This window comes from Leptosomus discolor, unplaced genomic scaffold (assembly GCF_034619465.1).
Source record: "Leptosomus discolor isolate bLepDis1 unplaced genomic scaffold, bLepDis1.hap2 HAP2_SCAFFOLD_92, whole genome shotgun sequence".
Taxonomy (NCBI): Eukaryota; Metazoa; Chordata; class Aves; order Leptosomiformes; family Leptosomidae; genus Leptosomus; species Leptosomus discolor.
Window position 1 is genome coordinate 161,985 of NW_028237850.1, and position 13,349 is coordinate 175,333.

At 55.4% G+C, this 13,349-nt stretch overlaps 1 protein-coding gene across 1 annotated transcript in view; it reads right to left on the minus strand.

Moving 5' to 3' along the window:
• LOC147412607 (serine/threonine-protein kinase PAK 3-like) overlaps positions 1-13,349 on the minus strand; it is a gene marked incomplete at its 5' end in the record, with an annotated part of 290,193 nt that overhangs the window by 15,943 nt on the left and 260,901 nt on the right. Inside the window, 2 exons of the mRNA XM_086481181.1 lie at positions 528-576; positions 1,653-1,716. Of these exons, the coding sequence (XP_086337307.1) occupies positions 528-576; positions 1,653-1,716 (113 nt within the window). The remainder of the gene's footprint in view (positions 1-527; positions 577-1,652; positions 1,717-13,349) is intronic.

The following is a 13,349-nucleotide window of genomic DNA, read 5'->3' on the forward strand; positions in this document are numbered from 1 at the left end:
TTCTTTACAGATTTCTCTCCATTCAAATGCCCAGTCAGGGATGATGTAACATGGTAGCAGCCGGGGACCAACAGCACTGTGGAGAGCACCAACCTGTCCTCAAGACACAGTAAGTAAAAAACCAGTTCTCTTACGATGGGCCTTGGAAGCGATGGGTGAAGCATCAGCCCAAGCACAGAAAGCACCAAGGCTCTTCCTGATGCCAGGGGGACCAGGACCTCCCCCCAGGAATTCGCAGGCACCTTTTCAGGCATTAATCAACCCCTCGGTGCAATGGCTGCTGGAAAGCGGATAGCCACAGGAAGCGTTCAGGTCCTGAGGCACAGAACCACGGTGCCCTTAAAGAGCTGTCCCTGAAAAGCTGAAGACAGCAGACAAGGTACATTGCAGGCTGACGCCAGCCTGTGCTTCAGAGGAACAGCCTTTGCAGTAAAGATCTCCTGGAGATCCAAAAGCCCATCCGCTGTTCGCACCGGGGCAGAAATCGCTGAACCCCTGCCAAATCTGCTGGGGCTGTTGACACCCACCTCTTGTCCCATGCTGATGTCGAGTGTGGTATAGACAGTTCCAGACGCCCTAGAAACAAAAGAGCAGTGGAGACATGAGAAGTGGTTTAGACCCTGGAAGTGAAAGCCCTGACAGGAGCTCTCTGCTGCCTGTAGTGTTTCTAAAACACCTTGGTTCCTCCACTCCTTCAACCAGCAGTGCACAGCGCAGCAGCCCACCAGCCCCCTGCCATGCAGGCTATCCAAGTGAAAACTTAGGTCCAACAGGAAGAAAAAGGGCTGATGCAAATCTCCAGAGTTCATACTAAATTCTTTCAGTCCAAAACTGAAAGGCGGGGTGCCTACACAGACTGGAAAATAATAGATTTCATTCTTTTCCCTTTTTCTCCAGTTTTGTGCTGTTGGGTTTTATTTTGTCCCTTTTTTTTTTTCCTGCAGTGTGTTTGTGTGGGTTTTTTCCGGAGAATGTAACACGCACACAGTCTAGCTGTGCCTTCTCAGATCTCTTCTTTGGATCTATCTGCAAAACTCAGGCAACACCACGCAGTCGTTCTGAGAGCCCTGAACACACGTGCCAGCCATCTGAGGAAAGGACAGTGCATCGACACTGCATGTATTACTGAATGGTTGTTTTTCACTACCACTGCCAGAAAAGAGAGCTGAATATTTAATCTCTGGTTGCAGTTTCTAAACTATGCCTTTATAATCCTGATCACTAAATATTTTTTTAAAGCAAAAGATTGGAAAGAAATGTTCTTGAGAAGTGTTATTTATCTGACAGCTATCAGGTTCTAAGCTGCTCTTTCAGGCAATAAAGATTTTTCTCCTTTCTTTAGTGTGGCCGTATTATTTTGAGACACACAAAAATGATTTCCCCTAAGAAAACAAGCAAACGGGTGCCACAAACTTGAGGGACAGTAGATCTTCCAGGTCCTGCCCCTCGCTGCAGACAAGACGTTGCCAGCATCAAGTGCTCTTTGACGACGCCTTCTGACCACAGGCACCAATTCTGATCAGTACTGAGAGACAGCAGAATCTAAACCCAGGGTCTGAACACGTTTGGAGCTTGCCCGACTTCACGCTTGATATCACACCAGCAAAATACCTGGCCCGTGATTTTGTAGCAGTAACTGTGACTGGACTTACCCTTGCCCGACTTGTTCAAATCGAGTGTATTTCTGCTTAGGATCTGCCACGCTCACAGTGCTCCCTGAAAGAAACAACATCAAAAATGGAGACACCCCCTTCCAGCAGATCAGAAATGCCGCCCCACTGTCTGGGGTTGGGAGCCGTTTGTAGGCAGCTGGGTGACAACAACGATACAGGCAGCTCCGCAGCACAGAGAGTCTCCACGAAGACTGATTTTTACAGTCCTCTGGAGAGTCACCCGGACAGGAAACCAAGAACTTGGAGAAACATTCACAGGAGCCGCAGATCAGAAAAGAACAAGTACCAGTGCAAGTGCTTGTTGTCTCGAAACACTAAGGACAGCTGGAACAACAGAGCCTTCATCTTCTTAGCAAGAAATAGTCTGTGCGATTCCCCAGAAGGTTTAAGACTTCTGGAGGTTAACTGCCCCTTGGGTTCTGGAATCCATTCTGATGAACAGGTGCCACTTGCAGACAGGAAGAATATTGCACAGTGTTCCCAGGAGGGGATCTTCTCAGCGTTTCAGCGGCTTGCCAAAAGAATGCCGTTATGTTTTTAGAGAACAGCGTCTCCTGTTACAAACAAGAGAGAAAAAGCATCTCAGGCAAGAAGCCAGAGAGATTGGGAACATCAAGGAGGAATGCAGATTGGGACAAAGAGGCAGTGAATGAAAAACCAGCCATGCGCTGCAGGACAGAGACAGAGGAAGGAAAAAAGAGGGGCAGGGAGCAGGACAGAGGGAGAGCAAGGAAAACCAAAGGGGCAGGTAGAATAGCAGAACAAGAGAGGGGCTTGGAAAGCAGAGAGGGACGAACAGGGAGCAGGGTATGAGAACAGACAGAAGAAGAAAGGTACAGGGAAGCAAAAGAGTGACACCAGTGATGGAAGGTGGGAGGGCACAGGCACAGGGAGGCACCCGGAGCACAAGAGGGGTGACACGGCCCCAAGTGTGGACGGAGGGTCGCAATCACGACAAATTTATCTACACACTTGCAGATAAGCCGGCACATCTTTATTGCAGCGCTGGGAAGCACGGGGACAGCTCCACCCGACGGGCTTCAAAGTTACATCAAAAATTCAACATCTTATACCCTTTTTCTGCAAAGTCAGGATCTTTAACAGATTTTAACATAAGCATGCATCTTATGCCCGCTATTAATTTTGACAGTTACAATGATTGGTCCGCCCTATTCTATAACTTTCTTAATAGTCCTATCCTAATCTAATCATTGGTTATTTTACTGATCAAAATCTCTGATATACAAATTAGGATGGGGAGGACGGGAGAGTCTTCACAGCAACATTCCTTTGTTTCAATGGTTTCATCACATAAGAGAACTAGCTGAGAACGTACAATTTCACCCCTTGTACCTGCCTCCCTCCCTCCTCGTTCTGTGTTCTGTACAGTTTCCCAATCCACAGCAGCTTTAGCTTTGGCCATCTTCCTAAGGCCTGCATCTGCTGTCTCTTAGCATAAGTGAGGTTTTGTCTACTCCTTACCATAATGTAAATTATTTGAATCAGGAAATAATTAACTATAAGAAATTAGTTGTTTATTCAAAACAATTAATTATCAATGAAATTCAAAATTCAGATCTGATTATAACACAAGGGCCCAGGACTCACTGCCGCTCCCGCTCTTGGTGCTGCTGGGAGGATTTTACTGTTGAGACACTTCTGTCTCTGCCTCTCTCAGCTCTTACAATATGAGGCTTCCTACATACACAGCCTCACTGCGCACACACACACACACCCCCCGCCCCCACGGCTATACCGTGCTTTGGTTACGCACACAGACCCCGCGGTGCATATTGGTGACCAGCTCTGCTCAGGACTACTCACAGGGACCCTTCCTCTCGCTGAGAGGCCGGCTGTCTCTTGTCTGCAGCTGGGGGCAGCTTGCAGCCGGATCCCCTTCGTGTCCTTCTCCGGCTGCTTTTCCTTTTGCCCATCTCCTCAGCTTCAGCCTGAGCTGGATGCAGCTGACGACATCCCCAGGGCAGGAACAGACCACCGAGCCCTGGCACGGCCTCTGGCAGAGGAAAGAACCGTGACTGTCACAGCAGGCCCCAGGCTGGAGCCCCTCCTGCTGCAGCCGCTCCTGCAGACCCCGCTCCTTCCCCGCACTGCTGCTGAAGGCCCCTGGGTTAACAGAGCCCTGGGCCTGCCTGAGGCCCCGCTTGCCGCTGCCAGGACAGGCCGTGGGGCAGCCTGGGGCTGCGGGACTGGCCTCAGGGGAGGGGCTGGGGACAGGGCAGCTGCAGGGGGGGAGCGGGGCTGGGGGGGCTCGGGGGGGGTCTGAGAGTCGGGGTGCCCCGTGCCTGTGATGGGGGGTCTGTCTCCCTTCTCCTTCCCCTGCCCAGCTCTTGGGTCACCCTGGGGCTGCCCCAGCCGGCCTGGCTCCGGCTTGGAGCTCCCACCCACCACCCCCGGGCAGCCAGCAGGCAGAAGACACCCCGTCACCCACCCAAGGGCCTCACTCACCTCAGGGGCAGCCCAGCCCTCACCTCAGACGGGCCATGGCTGGAGCAGAGCCTGCACCTCCCGGCACCAGCATGGCCGCCCGGCAGCCCCTGTCCCAGGACTACAGCTCCCAGCATGCCCCGGGGCCTCTTCCTGCTGCCTGCCCCTGCAGGGCCACTTCCCCCGGCCCTGCCACGCCCCCGCGGGCCCCATGGCCCCTCCCCCAAGCCAAGAGCAGGGCGGGAAACATCCCCCAGAGCCTGAGGGCCAGCGGGAGGGGGAGTGTGGGGCAGGGCGGCAGAGAGGGACCGAGCAACGGTGGCCGCCGGGGTGGGGGAGCAGGGGGAGCACGAGGGGCCGGGGCAGGCAGGGAGGAGGCTAAAAAAGATGGGGACAAGGAGCCAGAGTGAGGAAGGGGAAGAGAAGCAGCACAACAGGCTTTAAGGCAGAAAGAGAACAGCTGGAAACCAGGGAGCCAGAGCCTGGGAGAAAGGGAGAAAGATCAAAAATACCAGCTGTGGGCACTGCTGCCATTGCTTGAGCACTGCCCAGGAACTGAACGGCCAGGAGCCTCAAAATAGGGGTGGCCTGTGAAAGCCCTGCCCCGGGCCCGCTCCTGCACCCTGCTGGTGGTGGTGAATGTCGCCTGGCAGGGTGGCCAGGGCCTGGGGGAGACAACCAGTTGCAGGGTGGAATTGCCCAGCTTTTTTTTTGTTTGCTGGTTGCTTTTGCTTTTGCTTTTTTTAAAAAATAGCATTACAGCTCTGAATACAACCTGCAAGGAGAAAGGAACCAGGCGTACCGGGCTGGGCACATTGAAAGCCCAAACCCGTTCAACAGCCGCACAAACCACCGCTGGCTCCTGCTGTGCACACTCCACTGCCCGCCTGCAGGTACAGGCAGCCGCCGTTTCTTGAGCCTTCCCCAGGATCGGCACCACCGGGCAGCTCAACAAAGCGGGTGGGCTGCAACCACAGGCCATCTGCACGACTGCAAGGGTCTCTCTCCTTTGCTCGTGAGCTAGTCCAGCTTCTGGTTTCCCTAGTGAATTGCACAAACACACAGCGCTCCGAACAGTAGCTGGCCCGAGACACTCGCTCTTGCCCACCGCTGGGGCGCCGTGGCCTGTGTTCCCTTCTGCCCTTGCTGGCCGCCAGCCCTCTGGACCCACCCGCGCCCTGGGTGCAGAGTGGGGCCGCACACGAAGGAGTGGGAATCGCTCTCCAAGAGGAGGTAGGACGCACTGCGGTGATCACCTGCAGGGCTCAGTCAAACAAGCACACCAACCAGCAGTTTGCCTCTGTGGGGTTGGCTCCTTGATCCCCCCCTCCCCTCCTTTTTCCATGCCTATACATGCCCCTCAAATGCCTTGACTCCCCTCTTTCTCCGCCCCTGTCTCCTCCCAAGCAAGGGACCTCCCTGCGGGTATTTTTTCCCCCTTGCTCCCAGGTTTGCCACAGCCGTCCACAAGTTTGGTGTTTCAGGCGCTGTTAGCTGGGTCACCTTGGACTTCCACGGCATTACCGATGCAGTTTTTTCCTGGGTACTGCTGTCCCTGCCAGACTTCTCTCCCCAAAACCACCCCAGCTCTTCTTTCAGTTATCTGTCAAGTGTGGCCACCTCCCACACCAATCCCCCTTAACTACCTGTGAAATCCGGCTCTTCCTCATGGCACTCTGACTCCCGTCAGCTTCGCACTCGCTTTGCTACAGGCAGCAATAGCTCTTGGCATGCTCAGGCGTTTCCCACGGTGTGTTCAGTAAGCGAAGGCTCCCGGCAGGCCCTAATCTTCAGCTTGCGTGCCTTAAGGCATACCCCCAATGCTGGCTGCGTGTCACATCATTTCCTCCTCTCCTCTTGCTAGCCTCCCTCTAGCCAGTCTTCTCCACCCCACGGTGGCTCTGAGCACCCTCGTCTCAGACCGGGCACGGTTTCAGCTTTTGGAGTGACTCTTTGCCCGTGTGACCGACTTGTCTGCCTGCAGCCTCGTTCTGCAGGTGCTGGGCATGGAAGTCCTTGCCTTGCACAGGAGACTGGACTGAAGCCTGGTTAGCTGTGAAAATGGTCAACTTTATTTCAAGAACTAAGTCAAGAGCAGCAGTTGTGTGTGCCCTGAGAGGAGCGTGGGCAGGACCGATCAGGCCACTGGCACTGAGGCTGCCTTTGGATCTCAGCAGGCATTGCCCCAGGAGGAAAGGGTGGTGCTACTCTGCAGCCTGCACTGGATCCTCTTCCTCTTGCTGCTCAAGCCTTTTTCCCCCTTAGCTCCTGCAGGAGCTCCTGCAGCCGAGTAAAGAACTCCACCAGCTTCTGGAGTGGGAATGGGCAGGAGCTAAACGTGCCCGACTGTGTTGGGATCGGCCTTGGCCTCTGCACGGGGGTGGAGGCGGTGAGAAAATGACTCCATGCCCGCGCCGTTGGAGCAGCCCGGACTGCTGGGTGCAGTCCCATCTGTACCAGGATCCAGTCGTAAAAGTGCTGCGTGGAGGTGTAGACTCCGGGCCGCCTGGCTCTGGCGCAGCCTATCCCCCAGCTGGTCACCCCCACGAGCCAGAAGTAGTCGGCGTGCTTGTCTTGGCAGACGAGAGGACCACCGCTGTCACCCTGCAGCGGAGCGGAGGAGAGTCAGAGGGTTCTGGTGGTGTTGGGTGGCCCCTGTCAGCACTGTGGCTGGCTCCTTCTCTCTCCTGGCACCTGCCAGAGCTGTACCCAGTGCCCAGCAAGGCTCTGTTCTGGTGCTGGAGCCTGCAGGACCTTGTCTGGCAGGGGGTGGTGGGCCTGCAAGGTAGGGCGCTCTCTCCTCTCTGCCCGTGATCCTGGAGGTGTGGAAGGGGGACGTTCCAGGACTGGGATGCAGACCTCTGGGCTGGGGCAAGAGCACTGGGTGGCCTTTCTGGGCAGAGTGCCGGGGCTCTGGGACAAGAGGGGTGCTGGGCAAGGGCCTGCAGACGGGGAAGGGGAGGCAAGCCCCGACAGCGGTGGGGACCCAGCGGCAGGAGGGCGACTCGGCAGGCGCAACACGCGCCGGGGGACGTTTGGGCGCTGGCGACAGGGCTGCCTGTGCTGCTGGGGGCTGGCGCGGAGCACGCTCCTACCTGGCAGGTGTCGATGCCGCCCTGCGGATAGCCGGCACACACGTTGTGGGGGTGGACGGCCCCTCTGTACCAGCGGCTGCTGTTGCAGACCTTGACATCGATGAGGTGGACCTGGGCCTCCTGCAGGACAGCGGTCGATCCTCCAGCTGTGAGCACAGGAAGGAGTTAGCAGCCAGCAGCCCTTCTGTTCCCACTTCTCCTCCCCTGTGTGGGCGAAGCCCTTCCCTAGGGCCCGCCTTTGCCCCTGCAGAGGCCTTGTGCCGGGCTTGCCCTTCCATCTCGCTTTGGCTAATGGCTCGGGCCCATCTCTCCGTGGCCGTACGTCCCCGCAGCCCGACTCTGGTTTTCGCCGCTGCCCAGAAGCTCAGCCCGCCTCCCCAGCGTGCCGAGCTTACCCTCGGCACACGAATACTCTTTGGGAACTCACATCTTGCCATGGTGGCACCCCAACCGCTGACGTAGCAGCTCGTCAGCTCTGACACTCTCAGTGAGGCGTCGGGCACGCAGGCCAGCTGTACGTAGTAGCCGCACTGGACAGGCTGGTCCAGTTCCAGCAAGGCGATGTCGTTCCTCTCCGTGACGTTATTGTAGTGTTCGTGAAGTATCAGCCGATAAATACCGCGCACTTGGGTCTCAGGGCCCAGCTGAGCCAAGTGGGTGGCCCCGATCACCACACGCCACATGGTGAGGTACCTGGAAGGCAGATGCAGAGAGGCCTCAGAGGGAGCGGAGCCACGTGCTGCAGCAGCCCCGCGGTTCCCTGCCTTCTGCTTCCCAAGGCAGGGAGGAAAGCAGCGCTGCGGAGGGTGCCACTGCCCTAGCATGCCTTGGGCACCAGGAACGTGGAGCTGGAGGCTGCTAGGAAGCGGTGGCACGAGCCCAGCCTTCTGCGGAGCAGTCTCTCAGCTGGGCTCGCCAGTGCCCTGGCACCGGGCATACTGCAAGGCAGCGGGATGGCAGGAGCTCGTGGGGCTGCGGACGGGGCACCTGCTGGTGCTGTGGGGATAGCCCCCTTCCCTGCTCCTCCTTACCTGGCCGCGTTGAAGCAGTGGGCTGCTGTGAGGACCCACTGCGGGCTGATGAGGGACCCTCCGCACACGTGGCCCCAGGGGCTCTGGATGCTGACGATCCAGGGCCAGGCCCCTGGCTGGGCACCCGAGCCACCCACGACGCGCGACATGCCGTAGCTAGCCGCCATGGGCCGGAGCCCGCAGGTCCTGGTGTAAGAAGAAACTCATGAGTGTGCTGCTGGACGGCTGTGCTGCTGTTGAGGCTGAAGGTCAGCCGTCTTCCCTCCCCCCGAGGGGCTGCACAGACGGCAGGGCCAGGGAACCCCGTGGCTGTGCCTCCAGCCCTCTGTCCGCTGTAGCCCCGTAGACGGGTTGTGCCAGCAGCCTGGGTGCTGGCAAGGAGCTGAGGCTCCCACAGGGAGTTTGGGAAGCTGTGGAGTGGCCACAGGGGCCGCGCGGGCCCCCTCCAGTGAAGCCCGTCAAGGGCTGCCCGAGCTCCCTCCCAGAACCTCGGCCCACTTACCCACAGCTGTCCCACATGCCGTGCACAGGCCGGCACACGGCCAGCAGGACGAGGAGGGCGAGCAATTTCATCGCTGCCAGCGGCAAGTGTCAGCTGCAAGAACGAGGTCTTGTTGCCTCCAGCGCAGCCGCCGACGTACTGCCCGCAGCAGTCTCGCTGCCTCTGATGGCCTTGGCCCTGGGGCTGATGTCACAGAGCCGCCGTTTCTGGGCGTGGGGCACGGTGGCCTCTCAAGGGGGGGTGGAGGTGGGGGTGTCAGCAATACGGGGGGTTTCCAAGCAGGAGGGGAGGCGGAAGCTGGGATCGGACAGCCCTGACAAACCCCTGCTGAACACTCTGCCTGTGGGATGAGGGCGTGCAGGCCCCGTGGCTGGCAGCGGCAGAGGCTGGGCTTTCTTTAAAAATGGATGCTGCCCAAAGGAAAAAAAAAATGAAATGAACCATTACTTTCCAAACTCAGTTACTGACGGGCTCAAGCAGTGTTCTGCTGGTTACCAGCAATATGCAGAAATGGGACATAGGGGACCACCTGCACCTGCGTCTGCAATTCCAGTCCCTTGCTATCCCAGGCCAACATGGCCCGTCATTCGATTAATCCATTTATCAAGGTGTCTTCAGCTTGCTGGCAATTTTGCCCTGCCAGTGCTCTGGGAATGCTGCTTGCTGTCCCAGGGCCTCGTTCCTCTCAGGAACCTCAAAATGCTCACTTAGGTTCCTGTTTGCTACAGACACGGGCTCTTTTAGTGCTCAGAAAAGATGAGGGGCACAAGCCACACCTCAAGGAACTCCAGTACCTCTAGGAAATGTTTATCCCAGCAATATTTAGGCCCACGTGTTCTTCTGAAGGCCACTGAGGTTGAGAGAAGAGCAGGGAGACAAGTGACAGAGCGCTGATGCACTCAGATCTGGGTTGCAGGGACAGCAGTGTCTACCACCCCATGTCCTGCCCCTCCTGCGCTGGCTGGCACCTTCACAGCAGGGACAGCCAAGGGGCACACGGTGCCACCCCCTATCTGCCACAAAACCTAGCACCAAACTTGCAGCAGTTTTCATCTACTCGACTATGCCAGGCAACAGAAGGAGCTGTGACAAGTCCTGCTCAGCCATCCCCGTTTCGCTGGCAGAAACCTCTACAAGTGGGGCAGGAGGGACAAGCCGGGGCCCCTCTGATGCTCACAGGGAGCACCCGCAGCCCCTTCCTTCCCACCGCCAAACCTCTGTCCGCTTGGCTGGGACTGACTTCACCGCGTTCCTCCCTGCTCATCTCTCGGCATACACCAGTCCCCAACCCCATTTCAGGCCTCTGCACCTGCTATCGTTCCACTGCAGTTATTTTGCCACCCTGTAAACCTGAACTTCCTACCAAAACACAAAAGAGGGCCACGAAAATGACCAGAGGGATGGAACACCTCCCCTGTGAGTACAAGCTGAGCGAGTTGGGGTTGTTCAGCCTGGAGAAGAGAAGGCTCCGGGAAGACCTTCTAGCACCCTTCCAGTGCTTAAAGGGGGCCTAGAAGAAAGATGGGGACAGACTTTTTAGCAGGGCCTGTTGCAATAGGACAAGGGGTAACGGTTTTAAACTAAAGAGGCCAGATTCGGACTAGATATAAGGAAGAAATTTTTTATGCTGAGGGTGGTGAAACACAGGCACAGGCTGCCCAGAGAGGTGGCAGAAGCCCCATCCCTGGAGACATCCAAGGTCAGGCTGGATGCGGCTCTGAGCAACCTGATGCAGCTAAAGATGTCCCTGCTCACTGCAGGGCGGCTGGACTGGATGGCCTCTAATGGTCCCTTCCAGCCCAAACCACTGTAGGATTCCACTGATTTTTCAGCTGAAAAGCACCCAGAGTGGAGACTAACACGAGGGGGCTCCATCTGATGCCTTCGAGTTCAGCTGATGACAAAACCAGGACACAGCGCAGCTCTTTCACCTGCAGCCGCTTTGCATTTTACCTGCAGGAGGTCCTGGGCAGACCCTCGCCTGCCCACGTCCACCTCCAGGCAGCAGCTCCAAAAGGCCCGAAACTCAGCGCACAGTTGCTCGGGGTTCTGCAGCTCTGGTGTCCCGTTGGTCGCTATCAGATCCATCGCCTAGAGTGACAAGAAACACAAGACTCCACCTGTTTCTTTCTTACCCAGAACTGCTCACAGAGAGCCCATTTTTTAAGGTCCAGTCTTCAGTGCCAGTTTCTTCCCTGGCAGAGGGTTAGAGATGATTTTTCTATACCTACAAAAAAAAAAACTGATGCAGCCACAGCTACTCCAGCTGGGAAACTGGGGAACTTCAGGCGGTCCATCACAAGCTGTTCACTGTTCCCAGCTCAGGGGCAACAGCCTCTGCCCAAGACTCCAGGAGTGAACACAGACGGGACCAACTCCAGGTGCCTGATTTTAACCTCCTGCAGGTTGACTCAGACACCTGAAGATGCCTTGAAGCTCCAAGTGCTGATCTCAACTCCCGCAGCAGACGAGGCATGTATGAAGAAAAAGAGCATCTCAAATAATCTGGGCAAGGGCAGGAATCGCTGAATGTGAATTTGATCAGAGAGAAAAAATCCAGTTCCCTGCCTCACAGTTGACCTGAGGCTTCTCGAGGAGCCCTAATCAACAGTTGAGGTTAAGGAAGCTGGGAATTTTCAGCCTGTAAACCAGGGACACAGGCCTACTGCCACCCTGCCAGCTGCGGTGCACTCAGCTGACTCAGCATCAGGCTGAACCCAAACCTGTTTGCTTCTTCTGAGATAAAAGCCGAACCAAAAAGCTCACCCTGAAACGGGCAGCTCAGATGCAAACCCCAAGCCTAAAGGTGAGCTAAAGCCTGAAACAAAAAGCTCACCCTGAAACAGGCAGATCAGACACAAACCTGAACTTTAAATATGAAGCTAAAAGCCGAAGCAAAAAGCTGACCCTGAAACAGGCAGGTCAGATGCAAACCCAAACTCTAAATTTGAAGCTAAAACCCGAACCAAAAAACTCCTCCTGTAAGGGAAGGGGCTAAGGAAATCTTGGTGAAAATATTATTGCTTAATGATGATCTAGATTACTGTGTAACCCAAAGAATCAGGCGAATGGATACCGCTTAATATTTTGCTGACTATTGTACAAACTAGTTGAAGCAAGGAATGTTGTGGCCCCTTACAAAAGACAATTCCTGATAAACTCACAGAATCACGAAGATTTATGGCTCCACACAAGGATAGTTCCTGATAAGAACCTAGGCGATGCCTCAAGAACCGACTGAAACCAACCCTACGGTTTGAGCAAGAGCCAAGGAGCAACTGAGTCTGCGCAAGAACAAGGGGTTACTAGCGGTGACGAAGAGGAGCCATCAGCCTTCAAGGGGTTAGTAGCGGTGGCAAAGAGGAGCCATCAGCCTTCATCTCCACGACCCCCCTACCTGCCCCCCCCCCCCCGACGACCACCACAAGGAGGCACTGCGCAAGCGCAGTTAGGAGGAGTTTATGGAAACAACCTTTTGGAACTAATTTTAATACAAAGCAGGGACAGGTTATGCCTATGTATAGGTGTATTGGGAAACCTGGGGTATATGTAGCATCTGACCGTTTAAATCAGAGACAAGTTGCCGCGTTGGGGCGCGCACGATTTTGGTGGGGCTGCTCCCCGTGCTGCCCAGCGCTGAATACACATACCTACTTTACAGTCTCACAGCTTGGGGAGTGCGTTTTCCGCACATCACCTGAAACAGGAAGGTCTGATGCAAACCCAAACTCTAAATTTGAAACTAAAAGCGAAACCAAAAATCTCACTCTGAAACAGGCAGCTCAGGTGCAAACCCAAACCCTCAACGTGGGCTAGAACATGAACCGAAAAGCTCACCCTGAAATAGGAAGTTAAAATCCAAACCTAAACTCTAAACAGAACCCAAACGTGAAATGACATAACCCCCCGCTGCTCCTTTCTGGACCACCAGGCTGCAAGGGATGTCTTTTCAAGCTGAACTGAAGAGCGCATCAGCCTGCTCCTGGTGACACACGGGCGTTGTGCCAGTGCTCAGGAGCATCGGATTGGCAACATATACAGAAAAATGACATGAAACCTACAATCTAGATCTAAAATCCAAGGCAATGAAAAACCTAAGGGGATGCAAACCCCAACATCTAGACAAAAAGCCTAAAGCAACGTAGAGCCTAAAGTAAGGTAGACAATAACATCTGGACGTAAATTCTAACATCTAAACGTAAAGCCTAAGCCGATGTAAAGCCTAAACGAATGTAAACCCTAAAATCCAGCTATAAACCCTAAACCGATGTGAACCCCTAAACCGATGTGAACCGTAACATCAAGATGTAACCCCTAAGGCGACGCAAACCCCTAAGGCGACGCAAACCCCTAAGGCGACGCAAACCCCTAAGGCGACGCAAACCGCAACATCCAGGTGTAAACCCTAAAGCGACGCGAACCCCTAAAGCGAGGCGAACCGCAACATCCAGATGTGAACCCCTAAAGCGACGCGAACCGCAACATCCAGGTGTGAAACCCTAAACCGGTGTGAAACCCTAAACCGGTGTGAAACCCTAAACCGGTGTGAACCGTAACATCCCGAAGTAAACCCGAAACCGAGGTGAACCCCGAAACCGAGGTG